Source organism: Pleurodeles waltl, chromosome 3_1 (genome assembly GCF_031143425.1).
Source record: "Pleurodeles waltl isolate 20211129_DDA chromosome 3_1, aPleWal1.hap1.20221129, whole genome shotgun sequence".
NCBI classification, from domain to species: domain Eukaryota; kingdom Metazoa; phylum Chordata; class Amphibia; order Caudata; family Salamandridae; genus Pleurodeles; species Pleurodeles waltl.
The window spans coordinates 1,030,446,472-1,030,472,092 of record NC_090440.1 but is presented as its reverse complement, the minus strand read 5'-3'; the positions used below and the strand labels follow the sequence as shown (position 1 = coordinate 1,030,472,092).

General features: G+C 43.7%; 1 protein-coding gene across 1 annotated transcript in view; it reads right to left on the bottom strand.

The window, feature by feature from the left end:
* LOC138284943 (TGF-beta receptor type-2-like) overlaps positions 1-25,621 on the bottom strand; it is a 402,906-nt gene that overhangs the window by 163,026 nt on the left and 214,259 nt on the right. Inside the window, exon 2 of the mRNA XM_069224291.1 lies at positions 4,280-4,430. Within this exon, the coding sequence (XP_069080392.1) occupies positions 4,280-4,430 (151 nt within the window). The remainder of the gene's footprint in view (positions 1-4,279; positions 4,431-25,621) is intronic.

The window sequence follows — 25,621 nt, the reverse complement described above, 5'->3', positions numbered from 1 at the left end:
TACTCCCACACTTCATAGCATTTTACAATGAAACAGAACTGTCCACCTTTTCCACACTCAAGAGGCCTATGCGCATAACTGTTTGGCAACGATAAAAAATGTAATGATTTAATTTCTGAAACACAAACTAATGAATGAAGAAGCTATGCACTCTTAAAATTGTCATTATTTGTGAGTCATTTTAATTAATTTTATGTCAGAGTTACATAAAAATATGTGTGACATATGTTTCAAAAAATTCAATAATTTTGTACGTAAGAAGTGGGTGATGCTATGGGTTTGGACAGTAGCCTTACATGTTTACTTATTTTTTAGAAAGCAGAGGGTAATAAAGCAATTGCGCTATGAGTGGTATTTTTCTTGCATGAAATGATGCTGCCAACCTAGAGATTTGCCTGGGTGAGCCTGGTTAGGGCGAAGGCTCTGACCTCTACCACCTATCAGATTTATATTTCTGGAGTATACCAAGCTAATTTTCCTTATATGGGATGTTAACACAATTTCACAGGGGCGGGGAAGTCTGGGAGTAGGATCGTTTTCCATTACACCATTGTCCTCCCTGCAGTAAATGTGGTGACAGAACTGCCAAGACTATGATGGGGAAGAAGGAGGACTGCAGAGGTAGGGGTTCAGCAGGGGGTAAGAATGAGCTTAGCGTGAAACATAAGCCTGATTTGCATAGGTTTTTTTCATGTCAAAGAGTCTTAGAAGCAGCTTTAACTGCTATAGTTGGCCACATATACAAACGTTTTTGCTAGCTTAAAATAATCTTAAAATTACCTTTCTTGGCTTAAAGAGATATTAAGATTGCTCTAAATCAGGGAAACCCCTTTTGATGTGAAGCTCCTCTTTCCAGATTTAGGGAAGTCTTAGAACTGTTCAAGATGTGCTTTAAGCCTGGAAACTGCTTTGCTTCACTCTGCTCTTAGTCCTTTGAATAATAGTAATATTTTGTCCACTCCACAGAGAATCCAATTTTGTTAGATCCTCTTAATATGTTTAAGCAAGTCATATATTATGTATCCGAATGTATTGCTCCATTCTCTAACTACCGCATTTTCATCGCTAAGGACCTTGTTGCTATGTTGCTGAAACACGACCATCTCATTTTTCATGAATGCTCCTGCTTAGCACTGGTAGTAATTTTCATGTATACTCAAATCCCTTGAAAGAAAGTCATACGTCTTTCTGTCAACAGGCGGCCCACGGATGCAGCAAATAAATGCTCAGTTTCCTTGCCTTGCTCCCATGTTAGTTGCTAAATATTTTCCTAAATGCGATGAGGAGACTGTTGTTTTTGCAGCCTCGCCTTGCACAGTCTGTAGAGAATAGCTCAGTTTCCACACAGTTTCCTACTTCTCTCACCACCTTCCACACTTAAACTCATAATGCGCTGTTAATAAGACTTTGGGTGGCTTTGATTTATACACATGGGAACAAAGAAGCAGATTTACTTACATGGCTACTGAACAAAGACATGGGGCACAGAAATGTGATACTTTAGAAATCTGTTTTTTAGGGGGAATTCAAGAGCACTACTTTTCTAGAACAGTGTGTAATCACAAGACAGTAAAAGCATTCTCTTTCCTGTAATAAGAGTTTGATTTATAGGCATTTCAATTTATGCAAAAATGAAATGTCTATCCCAGCGCTCAAAATGGGTGTACATCCCCTCCTGTCAGGGTCTTGGGTGTGTTTTGTTTTACGATTAATCAACTGGAAGAAGGGGAGTGACATATGCAACTGTTTTTACACTCATTCACAAATTACTATCCTTTTTTCCACTGTTTTACCTTTGCCACTGGCAGCAACTAAAAGTTGGTAGTAAGAGAAAGCACAAAGCCGGAATAAGTGAAATTTGTGCAGAGCTCCTACAAGTTTTTATACTAAAATGGGCACAAACCTAAATGCACCCATTTTATTCTGGAGCCACGCAAGTGTAAATGATCATGTAAATCAACACTCATATCCTGCTAATCTGCATTGATCAAAGATATGGAAATACATCAATATTATGAAGAATCACCACCATGCCGGGCACCACCAATCTTTGAGAAAATTCTTTCAATTTCATAACAAAAAAGATTTACAGTACATTTATTGATTTATCTTCCTTTCTGTTATGTGCTGCCTTATATATGGATATGTGTTTGACCACATTTTTAGTTCTAAAAAGAGGACACCTGCTGAACAGGCTAAGTTGCAACCAGAGTGGATTGCTTGCAGGTGACGGTACCAGCATGCACGCGTTGACTGGTATTGGACACGGTGGCCCTCATTAGGAGTTTGGCAGGCGAAAAAAGGCCGCCCGCCAAACTCCCGCAGCAGGTCAGGAGACAGCCAGTGCGGTCTCCTTCCCACTGGCCCTATTATGATTTTCCCGCTGGGCCAGTGGGCGGAAAAACACTCAACAACATTGACGCCGGCCTGTAATACGGCCAGCGGCAATGCTATTGTGCGTCGAGTGCACCAGCATCTGTCGCGCAAATCACTGTCTGCGCAGCAGACAGTGATTTGCGTGACCTGGCTGGCCTGGGGGTCCCCCGCACTGCCCATGCCCAGCACTCCGTCTCCACCAGCATTTACATGGCGATGAAACCGCCATGTAAACGCCGGCGGAGAGAGCAGTGCTGCTCTGGCGGATTGTGACTGCTGGCACCTCCATGCTGTCTGGCAGCCAAAAGGAGGCAGTGCCGGCTGTCCGACCGTGGCGCTTTCGCTACAGTCGTAATGTTGCCTCAGACCGCCAATTTGGTGGCGGTCTGATCGTGACCCTGGCAGCCTGGCGACCACCAGGGTCATAATGAGGCCCTGTGTCATTGTGATGCTTGCTCTGAATGAGTTAGTTTGTACAAGAGTTTAAGAATTACACACAACCTGAGAATTGGTAGATGGATTTTATATTACTTTTTTCTTGTGTTGCACAGTACTTGGTAATTTGATATTTTCGTTTATATCTCAGTTATTCTGCTCAAGCTGTCTCTCTAATAAATATTCTCATTTTTCATAACTTAAGTTGTACATTGCTGTGCTGTATTTCTGGGTTCACATTGTATGTAAAGGAGCATAAAACTGTAGAAATGGTCTGCTATTTGTTGATTGTACAGTAAGTGGTTGTACTATAGGTAGGCTCAGGGATCGTGACGTAGACGGGAGATGCAAAGATGAGCAATTAACTCATTGCATTCCCATCTCTAGTGGTCTAGTGGACTTACTGCCCAGTGATGGGCATACTGGGGTTAAAACCCCTAGTTTGACAATCCAGGGTGGTACAAAGACTATGGGGGTCATTCTGACCCTGGCGGCCGGTGGCCGCCAGGGCCACCGACCACGGGAGCACCGCCAACAGGCTGGCGGTGCTCCCACGAGCATTCTGACCGCGGCGATTCAACCGCGGTCAGAAGCGGAAAGTCGGCGGTCTCCCGCCGACTTTCCGCTGCTTGGGGGAATCCTCCATGGCGGCTGTTCATGAACAGGATGGCGGTAGGGGGTGCCGCGGGGCCCCTGGGGGCCCCTGCAGTGCCCATGCCAATGGCATGGGCACTGCAGGGGCCCCCGTAAGAGGGCCCCAAAAGGAATTTCAGTGTCTGCCTAGCAGACACTGAAATTTGCGACGGGTGCTGCTGCACCCGTCGCACTCCAGCAACTCCGCCGGCTCCATTCGGAGCCGGCTTCATCGTTGCTGGGTCTTTCCCGCTGTGCTGGCGGGCAGCCTTTTGGCGGTCGCCCGCCAGCACAGCGGGAAAGCCAGAATGGCCGCCGCGGTCTTGTGACCGCGGTGCGGTCATTTGGCGGTAACCGCATGGCGGGCGGCGACCGCCGCCCGCCGCGGTTAAAATCAGGCCCTATCTGGTGAATGGATTGAGGGAAGTGTAGCCGAATGCCTGGCCCACACCGGATATATATATATATATATATATATATATATATATATATATATATATATATATATTTTAATCAGACCCTAGGTTCTAGTGAGCTTTCCACCTTAAAGTGGTAGGCAGATTGTGGCAGTGTCCCAATAATTTCCCCAGAGGGGCAGAAAGAGTACCTGGAGCCTGGAAGGTGCATCCCAGTGCCACTATGAGCAGGTCCCCACTCCATCCCCTTTTTCACTTTTCCTCCTGCTGGTTTTGTGGTTATCTGGGGCTTGGGGAATGGGGAAACCCTCCACCCCATTTACTTTTCAATATTTTTTCCCTTGTGGTCTAGTGGGCTTTCTGGCGGGGCACTCGCAATGGAGCCCTGTGTCTCTATATAGAAATAAACATTGACTTACCATATCGTCACGCAGATCTCGTCTGCACTTTCACAGTACGAATTAAAGGAGCAATTGGTGTAACACACCTTGCCCTCGCACACAGGGTGTGTGTAGTTGCACCATTTACACAGATTGGTCTTCAGATTTCTTCGCGCATAGGTGTGGAAAACTACAAATGAAAACAGAAACAAATACATAGGTCACTTCAAAACCGCACCTCTAAAGCTAATCATGGAAACACTTTCTGCATTCAGCACGATTGATTTACTGTTTCAATTTGAATTGCTCAACTTCTTCCAGGTCTCTTTCTGTGGGCTAAGTTAGTCACAGTCATGCTACTGGTAGGTTTGGAAACGCAAAATAAAGAAAGCTCCGTTTGGATTGCATAATGTGGATTGGAAAAAAAACGTTTATATTTGCTTTTGGTTTTTTTCTGGAACCTTTATTGATATTTTCAGGGAACATATAGCATAATTACAGTGAAGGAAGATCACTCCCCAGCAGGCATGTGAGGAACAACCACGTTTGAGAAGGCAACGAAAGAGTCCGATTCTGAAACCGGGTCGGCAATCAGTCCTTGGAGGTTCGATCATGTGTGGTTAAGGACGAGGCGAAACCGCACATATTCAGTCATAATGGTCAGGGGCGGTTGTAAATAGTATCAACAAAATAGCAACAGCGGAGGGGAGGAAGGATAGTGAGTGGGAGTGAAAGAAGGCAAAGGTGCGGGATCAGGCTGGGCAAGAAAACATGTCTAACAAAGTACAGATGGGAAAACATACATATCAACCATGTAGTGAGGCGTACTCAGTAGCCAGTGTCGTATCTCATTTTTAGGGAGGCCCCCTGCACAGTACATGAAGGGGCACCCTCTCTGGACTCACTTAGGAGGTCGCAGGCCACTGTAGTGTGCTGAGGAGGGCCCCTGGAGCTCCGGAGTCCCCCCGCACAGGGAGTAGGGCAGTATAGAACCACAAACAACAACTGTGAGGGTAGAACGGTATGACATAGGCATAAACAATACACCTAGAAGAAGTGAAAACTGTATGTCATGGGTCATCATCCTAACTTTCCTTTTCTGATGGACGTGGTGAAGGTGTCAGACCTATCAGATGGTACTTCATAACGTGACTACACTATATTACACTACATTGCACCATGCTAGCTGAAGGGTTGATGTTTTTGAGAACAGTTTCAAAAAGGTTTGTGTGACAGTACTCAAAGGGGCATATTTATTATGCCCTAGCACCACCTTGCGCCACATTAACGTCATTATTTTTTACGTTGATGTGGCCCAATGAGGCCGAAATCCCCACGCCGTATTTACAGGGTGGCGCAATGCATACATTGCGCCACTCTGTAACCCTTTGCCACGCCAGGCATAATGTATGCAAAGGGGGCGTTGCCCCGTTAGGGGAGCTGAAAAAAAGGCATAAAGAAATCTATGAGATTTCCTTGCGCCATTTTTTATGGCACTTTTAATGCCTGCTCAAGGGCAGGCGTTAAAAGGGGGCTTCCGTTCCTTAGAACAGTGCCCTATGTACTCTGCAGGAGTAGTGCCAATATATGGGTGCTACTACTGCAGAGTACATCAACAGCGTCATGAGAAATGATGCTAGTGTCCCCTACCCTGTGCCATGGTCTGCTGTAGTTTAAATGCAGCGCACACATGGTGGCGGTGAGGGGGTGCTAAGGGGCACAGGGAAAGTGTCTCTGCACTCGATGCAGCACCACATTCCATAAATCTGCCCCTAAGTGCCTTTGTTCTCTTCTCATTTTAAAATCCTTCGCCTCAGTTGAGGCTAGGCAGGTGTGGCCTGTTTCATTTGTCTTTTCATTTGGCACTATGGTATTGGTAGTTTCAGACAGAGTGTTCACTTACTCATTTTCTTTTATCCAATTCCTGATACAAGTTTTGCTTTTGTTTAAGCGCACAAAAAGGCATTTGGCAAACTTATGATTTAAACTAAGTTTTGGCACACTAATTCTTCTGCGCCTAGACTTCAGATGGGAAAGTACTGCATCACTGGTCATTTTATGGTCCCAATTGTTCACCCTTATTGAGAGTGGCTGCCTGTTTCATCTCAGTCTCCCACATTGTTTTTTTTAGCCCGTCCCCTCCCGCACAGAGGGGGTGGCCAGGTCCTGGTGGAAATTGGTTTTATAATTATGGGGGATGGGGTCCACAAGTGGCTTTCTTCCCAGGGCCGACTTGGGCCCAAGGACCCAATCCCCTGGGGCCCAGCCACCATAACAAAGGGAAAGGGGACCATGCGGCCCCCTCCTGGAGCCACTAATGGCCCTGGGAACCCCAGACGTTCTGCTACGTCTCAAGGTGCCCATCCCAGGACATAGCAGTTTCGCTATCCTGCACTGGTGTAGGGAGGGAAACCTGTGTTTGCTATCGCTTGGCAGGAGCAATTTCAAAGCTCCCACCAAACGGGAGCAAACAAGAAGTTCGCTCTCTGCTGGTGGGAGCTTAAAAAATTCTCCCGACAGTTGGCAGCAGACTTCAGATCTGCTTTCCTGCCTGCAGTGGTCTGTTTCTCTGCCTGCATTATGAGTGAGTAATTAGCAGTGCACGGGAAGAGTGTGAGTTACCTTAGGGCACAGTTTATAGTTACTTGAGATAACTTTAACTTGTGAATTTCAGTGATTTTTCGAGTTTAAAATGTTACACTGTCACTGAAATTTTCTCCTAACTATAAAATTACTTCAGCCTTTGTTTTTTCCAGTTAATTTCTAATGTCTGCAGCCAGGCTCTGAGATCAACCCCCTCAAACAGTCAACCCCACGCCGCATATGAGCTTTGGAGTTTGCCACAGGCTGACAAGCCAGTCCCCGCATTCAACCCCTCTGACAAGCAACCCCACACCATGCTTGGCCGAAAACCAGCATGTGATTGGTTTCGCAGGTCCCGAGTGCACTCAGGCAAACTTAAGGACTTTGTTAAGAGTCACAACACCAAAATATGAAAAGTGAGCCTATTGTCTTTAACAAAGGGTGAGCCTATCAATATATATAAAGCAGATCTACCATCTTTCTCCAAAAATCGCAAATACTTTAAATTGAATGTATATTTCAGCAATTCACATGTTGCAATGTTTAATAATACTGATTATAATAAAAAACATTTAGTAAAGGTTAAATAAAAATATGTCTGTGAGTGTTTCTTTTACCATAGTTTTGTTGCTGCATTTTGTGGGCTGAATAATATTAAAACAAAGACATTTAGTCAAAAGTAATCCCTGATACGGCATACATTGCATAATAAAGCTTTGCTGACTTTTCGCAGGGCTAGGTCTATGCGACACGATTTAGTACTCAGCAGTTCTGAGATGTGCTCACAGGGTGGCTGGTTGGTGGACAAACCGAGTTTTATAAGATGTCACAAATACAAAGCATGCCACTATGGAGAGAAGACAACAGAAATAACTCTGCCCCTTTCCAAAACCAAATTCAGAATCTGGGAGTCTTTTCATTGTAAAAGTGAGTATGTTGTCTATGCATTACAGTGTACTTGTCCCAACATTTATGTAGGGAGTACTTTCCTGCAAGTGCACAAGGGGCTCCTCCAACATATAAAGGCCATCAAAAAAAAGACCAGAGCTATCCAGTAGAACTTCACTTTGATGAGCTTTATAATGGCAATGTTGCTGACCTACACTATTATGTAATAGATTCTGTGCCCAAAACATTAGAAGAGACAACAGAAAGAAGTGCCTGGGGAGGGTAGAATCAAGGCCAGGGATGTGGAATTCCAATAGCTCAACACCCAGGACATATTGTTTTGGGTCAAGGACAACAAGTGTACATGTTTATTTTGTCCTTGGGACAAGTAGACCGAACCCCCTGCAGCACAAACCCTTCAGCTGCCAGTTTACAGGGACGGGAACTGTCAGCAGTTGAGGTAATATTTGTGTCCATGTGTTAATGTTGTTGGAATGTATATTTACCGTTCATTAATGCAAAACCTTTATTGTTAGGATGAGCGCTCTAAATAAACGCTGTAAGGTCACACTGCACTGCTGACAGTGGTTTGAGTAAAAAAAAGTGTACATGCATTTGAAAAGGTTATTAATGTAAAGCTACATATAATGCTCCCAAATGCTCTCTGATTAGATGCAAATGTTTGCAGAAGCTCGTAAGCAAGAGTGATGATTCCTTGAGTTTTGCTAAATTACTGTGAGATTTTAGGTACTATTTATTTGAAGCAGCATTTAGTAAAATGTGTTGATGCATGTTAGTATTTCCAAGCAGTATTCATAATGAAAATTCGGTGTAACCAGTTTCAATAAGATTATGGGAAACATCAAAAATAAACAAGTACTGGCAAAGCCAAGCAATCAGATATTGGTTGTCAGTCTTTTGGTTTTGTCAATGCTTGTCTTGTTTTGATATGGGTTTTATAACACTTTAATGTATGGGAGCTGCCAGGCACTCACCATTGTAACAAACATTGGCAAAAAGCTAAAATGTTTGTGTGCCAATATGCTCATTGTGGAAGAGCATAATGCTATCACTCACAGTAAAGCCAGTCGATAGATTGATAGGGAGATAGAAGTTGATTAAAAACAAAATGTCTTGGGTAACACCACACCTATTTGGGGGGCCATTTCTTAAAGAAATTCAGAAAAGTGCACCCATGGTATATGTCTTTGCATTAGTGGCTTTCAGGAATTCACAAGAATTTACAGAAGAAGACCAGGAAATCGTACTCCTAGAAAATATTTGTGAACTGTATTTTAGCACAAGCAAAAATGCACATGTAGATTTGCTCATATGAAAATCTATTGAACATTTACAAGTTCAGTTTCACTCCAACTACTTTTGTCTCAACACTGGAAGAACTTTTAATTCTGCCCTTGTCAGGAGCTCATTTTCATCCTTTACCAGTATGTGAAAAGGTTAGAGAAGAGCGGGTAAAAATCCTTAAAATTTGCAAGTTGATAGGTTTGTACAGATTCAAATGCATTCCAGCCCAGAAAACTATGGCTTACTGCTTCCTCCTGCATGCAGATCTATGGAAATGTGGCAAAATAAGGAAATTGCCATAGAGGGAAATTGCTAGTATTTAAGCCCTACTATAGTATTAGTCCTGACATAATCAGAGAGGCTATCAGAGCTCTTACATGATGAGATTGCTGCCATACTTTGTCGCCGCACTACATGGCACCAAAGGGACAAGTAGATATTTTTACAGGACAAGTACATTTAGTAAGCAACATGTTCCATGGACAAGTAGCTATTTTATTAAATTCCACACCCCTGCAAGGCACATCCTAAATTTGAACAGTAAGGCTCCTGATGGGCTCAATATTGAAGAGGAACTATTTGTACATTTATAATGCCTAAAACTGCAAGAACATTCTCTGTTTTCTGTCAACCGGTGAATGGCTTCCTCATTTGTTGATCTTTGTGCTTTACATGGCTGTATACACATAGGAAGAACTGCAGGAATAATGGAAGAGGTGTAGGTACCAGAGTTTCCTCACTTGCTTACAAAGGCATGATGAACCTATTTCTTCTCAATGATTGTGTGCAAGAATATAATGAAATTGAGACAATTATTACAAACAGCCCCTTGCATTTTACTTGGTTTTGTGAAGCTATAATTAATGCAGCTTCAAACAGCGTTGGGGTCAAGGATAATAGCCCACTTGGGATAGATTCTGTGATGAGTTTTTGATGACATTGTGATGAAATGATGAATGTGTTAGCCCACTTGTGCATGATTTTCTGCTTACTTTGTTCAGGGAATATCATATACGGGGAAAGTGTATATTGTCAGTATCATACCCACATTAATCTGGGCCCTTTTTTAAGAAGTGCAAGATTTATTTGAATAGATGGACAAATGTATTTAATATATTTTCTCTTAGGGCTTCACCTTTAAGGATATTTTTATCACATAGTATTGCCCACATTTAGACAATAGTGCTGTTTAAATAACATTATTTTTTTATTTTCCTAATGTTGTACCAGTCATATATCATGAAGGGAATAGTCTGGTTGCAATGTTGTTTTTATTGATTACATTCTTAATTTGTTTCACATTTACTTTCAACTGCAAGGCATGAACTCTAAATCAAGAGTTGAGAGTGGCTTTTCCATGTTTATATTAGTGTTTGGTCATTGGATGTTCATGTCATGTTTAAAGGTCTTGCATGGCCCTGTGTTGATTGGTAATTATTAAGGTTTCACATTACTCTGCACACCATAATCTACATTCCTGAGAGATTTCACCTACATCCATATAACACTCCAATCTAAGGTATTCCATTGTACATCACTCCACTTTATCACTCTACTGGACGCCATTCCACTACACACTATTTCTCTGCACCCCACTCTGCTCTTCATCACTTCACTGTATGCCACTTCACTCTACGCCGCTCCACTCTGTTCTATTACACTGTTCACAACTCTACTCTACACCACTCCACTGAATGGTCTTTTACTCTACACCACTCCACTGTACACTTATTGGGTATATGCCACTCCACTGTACACTACTCCTCTACCCGTTATTCCACTCCATTGTACACCACTGCACTCTACTCTATTCCACTGAAATCCACTCTAAGACACTCCACTGTAAATTCCACTATATGCCACTCCAGAGTAAGTTACTACACTCTTTGCCACTCCACTGTACACCACTCCGTTGTACGCTATTCCATTGGACACCACTCCACTGTATGGTATTCTCCTCTACCCCACTCCACTGTATGCCACACCACTGTGCATTACTTCATTATACCCTATTACACTCTAAGCCACTCCACTGTACACCTCCACACTCTACATTATTGTACTATATACCACTCCACTAAACGACACTCCACCGCACACTATTCCACTGTATGCCACTCTACTGTTCCTAGTACACTCTACGCTACTCCAGTGTATGTCACTCCACTCTACGCCACTCTATTCTATGCAATTTCATTGGAAGCCACTCCACTGTATGCTATTAGTCCGTACTCCACTGCACTTTATGCCACTCCAGTCTACTGTACTCCACTAGACACCACTCCTCTGTATGCTACTCCACTACATGCTATTCCACTCTTCGCCACTCCACTCTACACTATTACACTGCACACAACTCTAGTCTACGCAGTCCTCTGTATTATATTCCACTCTACCCCTCTCCACTGTACACAACTCCAGTGTACGCCACACTACTTTACGCCAATCCACTGTACACTACTCCAATAAGAGCTTTTCCACTCTATGCCACTTCACTATTCGCTATACCACTGTATGCTACTCCACTCTACTCCACTCCACTGTACACTATTCCAATGTATGCCACTCCACTGTATGCTACTCAGCTCTACACCACTCCAGTGTACTCCACTCCACTTTGCGCCACTCCACTGTAAGCTATTCTTCTCTGCCCCATTCAGCTGTACGGCACTCTAGTTTACGCCTCTCCAGTGTATGCACCTCCAGGGCATGCTACTCCACTCTACCCTATTCGTCTCTATGCCACTCCACTCTACTCCACTTAATGCTATTTCATGGTATGCCACTTCACACTGTGCCACTCCATTGTATGCTTTCCATCCTACCACACTCCACTGTCCACTGTACGCCACTCCAGTTTATGCAACTTCACTGGAAACCACTCCACTGTGAAATACTCCAGTCTGTGCTATTTCACTCTATGCCACTCAACGCTATGCAATTCCACTCTATGCCACATCACTGTATGCCACTCCACTGTATGGTATTCCAGTGTATTCCACTTCACTCTACGCTACTCTAATCTATGCCACTCCACTCTACACTGCTCCACTGTATGACACTCTTCTCCACTCTATATAACTCCACTCTAGAAAACTCTACTCCACTCTACTCTATTCAACTCTATGCCACTCCAGTGTATGCCACACTACTTTACGCCAATCCACTGTACACTACTCCAATAAGCGCTGTTCCACTCTATGCCACTTCACTGTTCGCTATACCACTGTATGCTACTCCACTCTACTCCCCTCCACTGTACACTATTCCAATGTATGCCACTCCACTGTATGCTACTCAGCTCTACACCACTCCAGTGTACTCCACTCCACTTTGCGCCACTCCACTGTAAGCTATTCTACTCTGCCCCATTCAGCTGTATGGCACTCTAGTTTACGCCTCTCCAGTGTATGCACCTCCAGGGCATGCTACTCCACTCTACCCTATTCGCCTCTATGCCACTCCACTGTACTCCACTTAATGCTATTTCATGGTATGCCACTTCACACTGTGCCACTCCATTGTATGCTTTCCATCCTACCACACTCCACTGTTCACTGTACGCCACTCCAGTTTATGCAACTTCACTGGAAACCACTCCACTGTGCAATACTCCAGTCTATGCCACTCAACGCTATGCAATTCCACTCTATGCCACATCACTGTATGCCACTCCACTGTATGGTATTCCAGTGTATTCCACTTCACTCTACGCTACTGCAATCTATGCCACTCCACTCTACACTGCTCCACTGTATGACACTCTTCTCCACTCTATATAACTCCACTCTAGAAAACTCTACTTCTCTCTACTCTATTCAACTCTATGCCACTCCACTCTACTCTGATCTATGCTATTCCATTGTGTGCCAATCCAGTCTATGAAACTCCACTGTACATTATTCACTGTATGCCACTCCACTCTAATCCACTCCATTCTATGCTTTTTCACTCTACCACATTCCACTGTATGCAACTCCAGTCTACGCCACTCCACTGTGAACCCCACCACTCTACACTACTACAGTCTACGCTAGTCCAGTCAATGGCACTCCACTGTAGACCACTCCACTGTATGCCACTCAACGCTACATGATTGCACTCTGTGCCAGTCCACTGTACGCCACTACACTCTTTGCTATTCTACCGTATGCCACTCCACTCTATGCTACTCCATTATACACTATTCTACTCAAAGCCACTCTACTGTATTGTATTGTATTGTAATATTATTTATATAGTGCTTACTACCCCTGATGAGGCATCGAAGCGCTTTTCGGCAAGTAGCACTCTACTCCGGAACCCAAGAGGAATTAGTGGTGGATTAGTATATGGAAATATGAGTACAGTTTTAGTATTATTATGAGTTAATTTGAGTTGAGGATTTGTGAGTTTGTTAGTTGGATGGACTCGAGTAATGGAGGAATAGAGGAGGGAAGAATCCAGAAATGTTATTTGAGAGTTTATAGGATGAGGCCTGGGATGAGTAAAGGAGAGATGGAGGAGGGAAGAGTCTGTGGAAAGGATTAGGCCTGGGATGAGTAAAGGAGAGATGGAGGAGGGAAGAGTCTGTGGAAAGGATTAGGGAGATCATAGTAGCAGGAGGGATTTTGGATGATCCAAAGGTGAGATAAATGAGGGGGAATTAAGTAGGGTTGTTTGGGAGATCATGGTAGTAAACTGAGGTTTGGGTAAACTAGATGTTGGAGGAGGAGGGAAGAGTTTAGGCAGGGTTATTCTGGAGATGAAAGTAGTAGGATGGGTTTGGGATGAGTCAGAGTGGGGATGGAGGATAGATTGATAGAGACATGACATTTGGTGATGGGTATAGACAAAGTAAAGCTTACAAGAGAGTAAAGTTATATTATTTGTAATTATTTATAATTTTATTATATATACTTTTTTTTAAAGAAGTAGTGCAACAACTCCATTGCGGTCAACTGTGTTTTTAAGATCATCCCAGATTGCTATGAGTGCTGATTCAGTGCCTCTTCCTGGGCAGAATCCAGTTTGGTAGTCTGAAAGTATAGAGTTGTCTTCAATGAATTGTGACATCTGGGCGAATGCTGCTCTTTCTATCAGTTTGCCCAGGAAAGGTTCATTTGTGATTGGTCTGTAGTTGTTGGGGTCCTGCGGGTCTAGATTTGTTTTCTTTAATAACAGACATATGTATGCCTTTTTCAGGTCTTCAGAAAATTTTCCTGCGGTTAAAGAGTTGTTGATGATTCTTCTTACAGGTGTGGCAGCAGAAGCACATAAAAGAATGTTCTTGAAGATGTGTGGTGGACAAGGGTCAGAAGGGCAACTGGAAGGCCTGCTTCCTTTGACTAAATCTATAAATTCACCTTGTGATATTAGTTTGAAGAACTGTAGAGGCTGGGTTGATTTTTTCTTATAGGGGATTTTAGGAAAGGGGTTGGTGCTGATGGTTTTCTTCTGTTTTAAATAGGAGTCCAATGTGTCTGCCTTGTTTGTGTAATAAGTTGTCAGTTTGTTTGTGAAATCTTGAGTAGTGGGATGACTTCCTTCCATGTATTTAGGTTTTCGAAATTCATTGAGAATTTTATAAAATTCTTTGGTTGCAGATTTAGCATTTAGAATTCTGTCTGAGTAGTACCTTTTTTAGCTTTTTTGATTGATGATTTGTATCTTCTGTTAAGTTTGTGTAGCTGCAGGTGTTCTTGAATGTTTTTGTGTTGAGCCAGGTCTGCTGCAACCTTCTGATTTGTTGCTTTATCTTTTTAAGTTCTGTGTTTCTCCAAAGTATTGGTTTTCTTTTGTCCTGTTTAGTTTTTCTAAGTAGTATTAGGATATCAAAAGCTTCCTGTAACCACTCAAAGTTTTGGAACAGAATTAATTGTATCCAGATCTGTGTTGGCTGTTAGTAGTGTTTCTAAGTCATCAAAATGGAGTGTTAGGTGCATGCATGTAAGTAGTTGTGGAGTGTTTTGATTTGTGATGTTTTATGTCGGAAAATTATCAAATGGTGGTCTGACCATGTGATTCATGTGATGCTATGAACGGAAACTAGTTCAGGCTTAGCACAAATGACATCTAGGATGTATCCAGCGATGTGTGTGGGATTGTGTACAATCTGATGTAGGTTCAATGCGACTAGGCCAGTGGTGATCGCTTTTGGATGGGGCATATTGGGTTTGTCAAACCAAATATTTAGGTCCCCATGAATGCATAGGTTTGAGTATAATGTAATAAGGTTTGAGACTGTATCTAGAAAAGCATCTGGGAATGTTGAGTTGTTAGGTGGAGGTCTCTAAAGGAGGAGAAAGTTACAGGAGGAAGTTGGAGTAGGGTGGATCTGGTGAGGAGGCCGTAACAACCTTGTATGGAAATGTTGTCTGTTTTACTGAGATGTATTGCTTGTTTAAATATAATAGCTCCTCCTCTCTTACCTATTGGGTTTTGTGTGATCGTTTGATAGCCCAGAGAAACGGCTTCATGCAAAACTGGGGCCATGTCATCTACAAACCATGATTCTGTTATGAATAATAAGTCAGGTTGTGTGTCTGTGAGCAGGTCGTAGATGTGGTGATTGTTTTTGAGAGTAATCGAGCATTTATGAGCTGGCAGTTTAGAAAAAATGTATTTTGTTTAGGAGAAGGCTGAGCAGTATATTTTGAGCTTGTAGCAGGTGTGTTAGTTGTGACAACTGTTTGAGGGTCACAATAGTCCTGTTTTTCAATGTAGTGTTCCTCTTCCAGCAGGCTTAGGAGGCATTTTGTTGGGTCTGTGTGTGTCGGTGGTGGACTTGGTGGCTTAGAGAGGCATGAAGAGTGTACTTTTTTTTGTAGGGTAGCCTTATTATGTAATAGACAAGGGGATGCGAAGTTGTTAAGAGTGGCCTGTTTTTTATTTTTTTTGCATCTGTTTGGTGTGGAAGGAGTATGGGTTAGAGGTGGTGGAGGAGGTTGTGGATCATAATGTAAGGCTCTAAATTGTGCAATGGATGAGAGGCGGGTGAATGAATGTTGCTGTGCTGGGGTGGATATGGTAGATATTTGTGAAGAGTGAGAATGTAGGGGTAAAGATTGGTCAGAATTTTTATTCTTTGTGTAGTCATGAGGGTGTGACGGAAAGTATAATTAACGTTTGTATTATTTTGATGTGCCGATGTGTGAAGTCTGTAATGTTTTTGTGGAATAGTGAGAGGGGACATTGATGTAGTGGTTTTCTGTGAAGGATTTGTATGTGAGTTAGTGCAGGTGAATAGTATTAGAGTATTCCGGGGGTGTTGATGTGTTTTGGAGATGAGTGTATGATGTGTGTAAGAGGGGATGGATGTGTGTCAGGGGAGTCTGTGTTAGTTGTGATGACTGGAAGAGGTAATATGTGTGGTGGAGTGGAGTGTGAGGATTGTATGGTTGTGTGTAATTGGTGAAGAGACGGGAAGGGTGTTTGTAGATGATGTGTTGGAATGCTGGGTTTAGGTATTGCCATGATAAAAGGGTGTCTGTGTGGGGCAAATAGAGGATAGTGCTGCTGGTTTGTATGAACAGGGAGTGTGTATCTGGATGGCTGAAAGTAATGTATAATGTGGTTTTGTGTTGTGTGGGCGATGGCAGGTTGTGTCAGCCTGAACCTTTGGATTTCTCCCAGTCCGTTAAGCACCATATTACATTTTACTCTTTGAAAATTCATATCTCAACTTCTATACATTAGATTTTTGTACTTTCAGTCTTGTTTTATTCATAAAAATACGCTCTATTATTCTAACCAGGTGTGATGTTGTTTTGTGGTGTTTTCATTGTATTACTGTATGAGTTATTGTACAAAAACTTTACACATTGCCTCCTAATTTAAGCCTGACTGCTCTGTGCCAAGCTACCAGAGGGTGAGCACAGGTTAACTTTTAGTGTGTATCTAACTTACCCTAACTAGGATTGTGGTTCCTGCTTGGACAGGGTGCATACCTTTGCCAACCAGAAACCCAATTTCTAACAATATATATATATATATATATATATATATATATATATATATATATATATATATATATATATATATATATATCAATGAACCAGTGGAAGGGAAATACAGGAAAGTGTCACACCAATTGTTCACACCTATCTATTTGTGCACAGAATGACGGATTTTGGTTTCAACAGCCTTTGTCAAAATAAAAGAAAATGTTCATGTTTCTTAAGAAATAAATCTTTTTCTGCATAGAAGTAGAAAACATACTAATATTAAAATTGTATACAAATATAATTCCTCTAATGCAATCAAACTTATTAAATGTATCATGTTGCATCAGATTGTCACTGATTAGATATTCATAAAATGTAAAGATGTAAATTCTGATGATGACCACAATTTATGGACATAGAAGACATAATATCCTGAAGGCTCAGATAATATCAGGACCAACAACCATCTATTCTGGTTCCGTAATCCATTATTTGGCTTACTGTGTGCACCACCTACATTTGTAAATGTTAAGCTCTTATTCATTACTATGAATTGAAGCTGATAAAGAAAAGTACCAAAAAATAAGAATAGAAATTCTTTCTGTAAGTGACTGCACATACAAACAATTAATAAATTAAACATATATTTATTCCTTCTTGATAGCATATTCAAGGGCAAGAGCCTAAATAATACATCCAAAGAACTTTAAACTCATACTCGTAAAGCCTATGCCAATATTGGTAGTCAAAGCTCATTAATCTGATAAATTCTCAGGAATCATCACATCTTATCTGATACAATATATTCGATACATTTTCAGACCGAGTAATATGATGGGGGGGAAACGTCATATAGCCAGGCATGAAAGGTGGCCCCTGGATGGTCCCTATACCGGTTGACCATGCAAATGATTACATACTGTAATATGAGTTGTCGACTTCAATGCCACCCTTCCCATATGTGTCCTGCACTGCTGCCCTCTCCCTGCCCTGAGTTCGTCCTGCGCAACCCTGTGACCTGCACACCCATACTGTACGCATAGCTGCCATGAACACGCCTCCACCTGACATGTTTGCAGAGTTTATCTAAGTGCTGGCGCCACTGATTGTTTTATCTGCTAAGATATGCTATGCCCCTGTACTTGGTGATATGCCATTACTACTGTGTATACCTTATACAAATACGTGAGGTTTCCGATGTTGCTGTTACCTAATAATAACAAATACATTAAAAAACATGGTAGCGGCTCACAGATTAGCAAAAAGATCACAGAACATCCTTGGCATCCAATCCATATGTTGTCCTGTAGGACAGGTACCAATAGGCGATGGGGTACTGAGAGGCTGGGAGCCTGCTGGAGGGGAAGACGAGAGTGCAGCGGGGGTCACTGCGCTTCTGTAGCATCTTCCATGATAGCAGAGTGTTCGGGTGCTCTGCTTCACTGCGGTATTCCGCCCTCTGAGGCTCCAGGATTGTTTGAAAAGACAAGAAAATCTGCACATCAGAAAAGGGACATAAACAAAGGGAGAGGGATCCCTGTATTGCTTGCACATTGGATACCACTTTCAGTCAAGCAAGGACTGGAGTTTCTCATGGTAGAATCAAGATTCCGCATTCAGCTTTGTATTCTGGATGATCATTGACTTTCATTGGAGAAACAATAGTAAGCCAATTAAAAGGTGTTCCATGTAAGGATTGAGCTGGGAGATGTGAAAAACAAGGTGAACTATCCAAGTGGAGGGGGGAGGGGTGGTAGAGGTGGGGGTTGTGAGGGGGTGGAAGAGGGAGGAAACTAAGGATACAAAGGCTCTGGTTGACCTTACCAAGGATCAAAAAGGCAACAGGGCCCAAATTTAAGAAAAATTGTGCTGCATTATATGCAGCGTCACTTTTCTTGCGCCCCTTAGCGCCCCCCTAATGCCACCATGTGTGCGCCGTATTAAACATCCAGCGCAGGATAGGGACAACAGCTTCAACATTTTTGACGCTATTGTTGTACTTTGCATGATTAGCCACAAAAATATTGGCACTAGACATAAGGTGGCGCAAGGGGTTACAAAGTGGCGCAATGCACGCAGTGCCCCAGTTTGTAAATCTGGTGCAATTAATTTGGTCTCATTGAGCCACATTAGCATCATAACAAATTACGCTAATGTGGCGCAAGGAGGCGGTAGGCCCTCTTAAAGTTGGGACCAAGTGTAGCAGATCTAACTTAGAATAACAACCATGTGTAGGTAGCCATGAGAAAAGCAGCACCCGTGCTAACTGTTACAATAATGTAATGCAGGAAAGAAATATGGATCCACTTGGTGTTCAATACTACATTAGCTTGTTCAGGTTTGAAATAATGATTATTTAACTGTTCAAGAAAGTAAACAGCAACATACACAATGTAGTAAGTAGAAGCAAGACAGGAAAGAAACATATGAGGATGGAATCTTCAAATACAATAGAAAGGTACTCCTGGTGGGACTGTGACAACTGTTCAGGCAGGTATAACACCCAGTTGCTCTGTGCAGCAATGACGAGCACTGGTTGGGGAATCAAAATCAGTCCTGACAAAAATGTTCTAACTGGACCCACTTTTTTCTCTCTCACTCTTTCCTTCTTTCTTTCTAGCTCTCTCTCTTTTTCCCTCCCTTTGTCTCTCACTGGGCTTTGTCCATTGCAATTAATCCTTATGAGCTTGAGAGAGTGACAAAGGTTGCCGTAAGCCTTCAGAAATCGATCTCTAGTGACTCCAGCCTGTGGGAAATGCCCTGAGGAAGAAATGGCCAGTGCGACCCTGGCACCGGTACATCAGTGCAAGGATTGCTCTAGTGCCTGGGTACCCGTTCAAGTCCATCTATTAGTTTGTTGATGATACAGCAAAGATAATGCACTTTTCTCACATCTTTGAACCATGATCTGAAAAAATGGCATGAGGAAGACTATAAAAATTTAAAATGTTTTGAATACAGCAATGTGCCATTTAAGCAATGAATAGTTTCTTCTCGAAGAGGAAAATGTCCACAATCAACATTATAACTGTATAGTCACTGGAAGGAGGCAGATGAACAATCAATCAATCATGAGCTTGTTAAGGGCACTACTTATCCATAGGGTCTCAAGGCTTGACCTCTGAGATCAGTCGAAGAGCCAGGTCTTGAGGTCCTTCCTGAACTGAGGCAGCGATGGCGACTGTCTGAGGTGCGGTGGTAAGGTGTTCCTTCCTTTTGCTGCCAGGTATGAAAATGATTTCCCACCCTCTGAGGACTTCTTTATGCAGAGTACATTGGTGAGTTACTGTTGGGACGAGTGGAGCGGTCTGAAAGGGGTGTACCAGTTGATGTGGTTGTTGAGGTTGGTGGGTCCGTTGTCGTTGAGCGCTCTATAGGCATGTACGAGGAGTTTGAAGTTGATCCTCTTCTCGAAGGTGAGCCAGTAGAGGTTTCTCAGGCGTTCTGTGATGTGTTCAAGGTGGAGGATGCTGGATCTGTCTTTTGTTCTTTTTCTTCTTGGAGGTTCCAGCGTAGAGGGCATTGGGGTAGTCAAGTCTGCTTGTGACAAGGGCGTGTGTCACGGTTTTCCAGCATTCTGTTGGTATCCATCTGATGATTTTTAGTAGGGCTCGAAGGACGTGGAAGTAGATGGCAGCGAAGGAGTTGACCTGCCTGGTAATGGTGAGCGCTGAGTCGAGAATGACGCCTAGATTGCGTGCGTGGTCTGTTGGGGAGGGGAGTTTGTCAAATGAGAGGGCCACCAGGAGTTATCCCTGGCTGACAGTGAGGGTCCAACGACAAGGATATCAGTTGTATCGGCGTCAGACAGCTTTCCTTTAACCAAGTGGCCACAGCTTCCATCCCGTCTCTGAACTTTTTCCGGGCTGTTGCTGGGTTCTCGGTCAGGGAGATGATCACCTGGGTGTCATCAGCATTGGAAAAGATATTCATTCCGTAGTTCCTGATGATGGTGGTGAGTGGGATCATGTATGTGTTAAACAGCGTGGGACTCAGAGATGATCCCTGGGGTCCTCCACAGCTGATGTTGGTGGGCTCTGGTCAGTGAGGTGGGAGACTGACTCTCTGTGTTCTGTCAGACAGGAAGGAGGAAATCCATTGAAGTGCTTTGCCTCGTATGCCTGCTGCATGTAGTCTGGTGCATAATGTACGATGACATACTGTATCGAAGGCGGCTGAGAGATCAAGGAGGATAGGGCTGCTATCTGTCCTTGGTCGAGGAGGGAGCATATGTCATCTGTGGCTGCGAGCAGGGAGGTTTTGGTACTGTGGTTGGTTCTGAATCCTGATTGGGAGATGTCTATGATGTTGTTGTCCTCGATGTGTTGGATTAGCTGAGTGTTGATTGCTTTCTCTGCAACTTTAGCTGGAAAAGGTAGCAGTGAGATGGGGCAGTAGTTCTTGAGGTCCGGCTGTGGTTTTCTTTAAAAGTGGGTGAATCTCAGCGTGCTTCCAGTCTTCGGGGTAGGTTGCTGCTTCAAGAGAGCAGGTGATGGTCTTGCAGAGTTCTGGTGCGATTGCAGTGATGGCCTTGTTGCAGGGGTTGGTCAGGGCTCCAGAGTGGATGCTTCTTATGATGGAGAGGGTGTCATTCATCGTGACGGAGGTCCATGTTTGCAGGAGTTGAGTGGTTTTGGCTGATCCTGGTGGGGGTGTTTTGGTGGGTGCAGACCATCTTGGGGGCCGAAACTGTTGTAAATGTCCTTGATCCTCCTGTGGAAGAAGGTGGCTAGTCTATCGCAGAGTTCCTGAGATGGTGGGATGTCGGTGGTCTCGGCCTGTGGTTTGGCAAATTCTTTGGTGACGTTAAAAAGTTTGTTAGTGTTGTGAGAGGTGGAGTAAATCTGGTCTTGTAGGGCATCCTTCCTGGTGGTCCTTATCAGGTTGTGGTGGGATCATGTGGTGGTTTGAAAGCTGCCAGGTCTTGTGAAGACTTGCTGTTTCTCCACTTCTTCTCCAGCCTCCTGCAGACGCTTAGATTCCTGGAGTACGGGGTGAACCTGTTGGCTTTTTTGGAGGAGTGTTTCTCTGTGGTCGTTCGGAGTGGAGCTAGGGTGTCAGCGCAGTTGGTGATCCATTCGCGAAGGCTCTGGGCTGATGTGCTGGCATCTGGTGTGTCTGGGGAAGAGAGTTGGTGAGGAAGCTGGTGAGTTGCTGCTCTGATATGTGATTCCATCTTCTGTAGGCGGGCGTGTTGCTTGAGTGTGCGCTATAGAGATGGAGAAATGGATGCAGTGGTGGTCGGTCCAGTATAGCAGGGTCAAGATGTGATGGTGACGTTGCTGCTTGCAGAAAAGATGGGATCGAGAGGGTGTCCGGTGGTGTGAGTGGGTGAAGTAACCAGTTGCTTGAGTCCGATTGTGTCAGGATTTTCGAGTAGGGTTGCATTGTTGTGATCACTGTGATCGTTGAAATGGAAGTTGAGGTCTCCTAGGAGCAGGTAGTTGCTGGAGGAGAGAACGTGGGGGGCTCTGAGGTCTATGATGGCATCACTGAATGCTGGTTGTGGTCCAGGTGGTCTGAATATGAGGGTGCCACGGGTGGTGGTTTTTGGGGTGGTGTGCACTTGGAAGTGCAGGTGCTCCATGGTGAGGGTGGATTCCTGTGTGTTCACTGTCAGTCGGAGGGCGGACTTGTGGGCGATGGCTATGCCACCTCCAGTTCTGGAAAGGAGGTCCTTGCGTACCAGCTTGTAGGCCCAAGGGATGGTGATGGTGATGTCCAGGCCGGATGTTGTGTTGGTCCATGTCTTTGTGAAAAATGTGATGTCCGGGCGGGTGTTGTCTAACAGGTCCCGAATCTCGACATGTGTTTGGGCAGGGAGCGGACATTCAGGAGGATGCATTTGAGGGGATCTGGAGATGGTTCTTGCGTTGTTGTGACTGGCTTTTGGTGAGTGGAGCAAGTAATGTGGCAATGGCGGCAGGAGAAAGGTCCGTAGGTGTTCTTGGGGGAGGCAGAGTGACAGTTGCTCCGGCATCCAGGGTTCAGAGCATGGAGAGTCTTGGCGTCGTATCGTTGGGGGGTGCGAGATCCAGGTTCCGTGGCACTGGGTACGGTCCAGTCATGGATGGGCACAGATGGGCTTACCTTTGGCATGCCATCGGGCGCCCGTGCATTGGCCACCCTTAAGAAGGGGAGGGAGGGGGGATTCATAAGCTGGGAGGCAGGGGTGCGGGAAGTGCTATGAGGGTGGGGGTGAAGCCGTGGAGGCAGCAGCGGCTGTAGCGTAAGGATAAAAACGGAGAGCGAACTAGAGGAAAGATTGGCAAAGTAAAGCAAAAAAAGAAAGAAAGAAAGTTAAAAGGCAGAAAGATGCAAACTCGAGCAAAAAGAAAGAAAGAAAGGATGAAAGGCAGACAGACCTGACAGATGCCAGTGGCCACTATGCCACCAGGAATGAGCCGCAGGCGAGTGCCTGTGGCTGGAGGCGGGCCTCAAACACAGAGCCGGCAGGCTCTGTGAGAGACAGGCAGCAGCAGTGGCCACGCAGGGGGAGCGACAGACACTAGTCAAAAGGTCAGTTCAGAGCAGTGAAATCAGTGGTGATAGTACACCAAAGTTTTAGAGCAATGGTTTGTAGTTGAGCAAACCCACAGAGTTTGTCATACAGTGACTTGTTTTAGGAGCTTGCGGTCCGTGGCTTTCCATGTTGTGTAATGTCTTTCTTTACAATTGGTCACCAAAGGTAGAATAGTTCTAGTACCTAGCTTGCCACATAGACCAGCTATTTTTGTTGAATTTTTTAACAAAGGTGCATGTGCAAGGTATATATTGTCCCTTGTGAATGGGGGAGTTATCAGCTGCAGAGCCTAGCTTTTCCTTTAGTGGTGTTTTATGGGCTTATATTAGGCAAGGTCCTCGAAAGACGGAATTTTCTGGGAGGTGGTGTCATGTTCTGACCTTGTTCTAACACCACATAGTTTGTCAGCTGTTTCTATAATGGACATTCCACCCAAACTTGGGTTGCTTGGTCTAAATGAACATCAAATGGTCCTTTTAAGACTAAAACTATACCCTTATTTAAGAATGGCCCTTGCCCCATGCCATAAATAACACATCCACTAAAATCCAACACCAGTGTTCAAAATGTATTGGGTGCCATAAATATGGACAGACTTTTGGTGGAATAACATGCAGATTTTGGTGCCCACTGCACCAAAATCTGGATTTCCCGGTAAATACCGATCCTTTCCCACTTTAAATTCTGGCAGGTATGACCTGACGAAATCTCAGGAAGGATGAAACTTTATTGCACATTGTCCTTACCAGGTATGATTAACAGCACACCACTTATAATTGCGATTCGTGCAGAAATACGCAGCGACTCACGGTTTAATAGGCCACCGTAATTAGCTCCAAATGTTTCCATTGGAAACAGACCTTTTTAATGGCTCACAGTTTTCGCTCTCTGACAGAATACCATTGTTTACAGGCTGTCAGTGTACAACTAATGATTTACAATGGATGGCTAAGACAAAACATTTAACAATGGTATTTAGTCAGAGGGGGAGAACTCATAAAATGTAGACACGGAGATGATTGTCTTTCTGTAGATGTAATAAATAATGCAGCAGCAGAACTCCGTCGAAAGCATCTGGTTCCAGAATAAACTGTCCAGAAAGATATGGATAATTCCACGTAGGTGCACTGTTAAAGACTCTGGGCCACATGTAGGTAGCTTTTTGCACGTCACAAAATTTCGCTGTTTGCGACGTGCAAAATGCACATCGCGATGCACAAACCCCGTTTTGCGATTCGGTAACCTGGTTACCGAATCGCAAAACGGGTTTGCAACTCACAATTAGGAACGCGGTCGCAAACAAATGGGTCCCCATGGGACCCCTTCCCTGTTGTAAATGTCACTGTAAATATTCACAGACCACTGCCTGCTCTGAAAAAATGAAACGAAAACGTTTAATTTTTTGTTTTTGTAATGCATCTCGTTTTTTAAGGAAAACGGGCTGCATTACAAAAAAAAAAAACTGCTTTATTGAAAAGAAGTCACAGACATGGTGGTCTGCTGTCCGCAGCAGGCCACCATCCCTGTGAGGGCCGCCATTCGCAAGGGGGTCGCAAATTGCGACCCACCTCATGATTATTCATGAGGTGGGCATTTGTGACCCCCCTGACTCACAATTACCGTGGGTCGCAAATCTGAAAGTTGCTACATGTGGCCCTCTGTTTGTTGCCTTTAAGGCATTGTTAGCCTGCACGCCTCAGTAGTACCAAATACATTTTTTTACTCAACATTTTTTTCCCTAGGATATGAGCCATGTCACGAATAGCCTGCAACTATTGCAACAAATTGCCTTTAAAACTGGGGGAAATCAAGAAAAGGCGGAGTAAATATGTTACACGTTCATGACGGTAAATACAATATTGCGGTTATTTTACAGGATTAGATAGGAAAAACATTCCTGGACTTCTGCTACATGTTTTCATTGAGCTTGGAGAATCTTGAAGCATTATCAAGATGTCATGTTCAGATACACCGCTACAAACAGGCGTTATAAATGAGTGGGCTGTATTGCTGCAAACAAAAATACTGAAGATTAGAGTAGTTGGGTCGGGCTATTAAATTGTAGATCGTTTGTATCATTCATTTGTGTCACTCCTACAGTATTTGTAGTCATTCTGGGTATTTTCTCAGTCAAGACTCGGTTGTTTTTTTCAATAC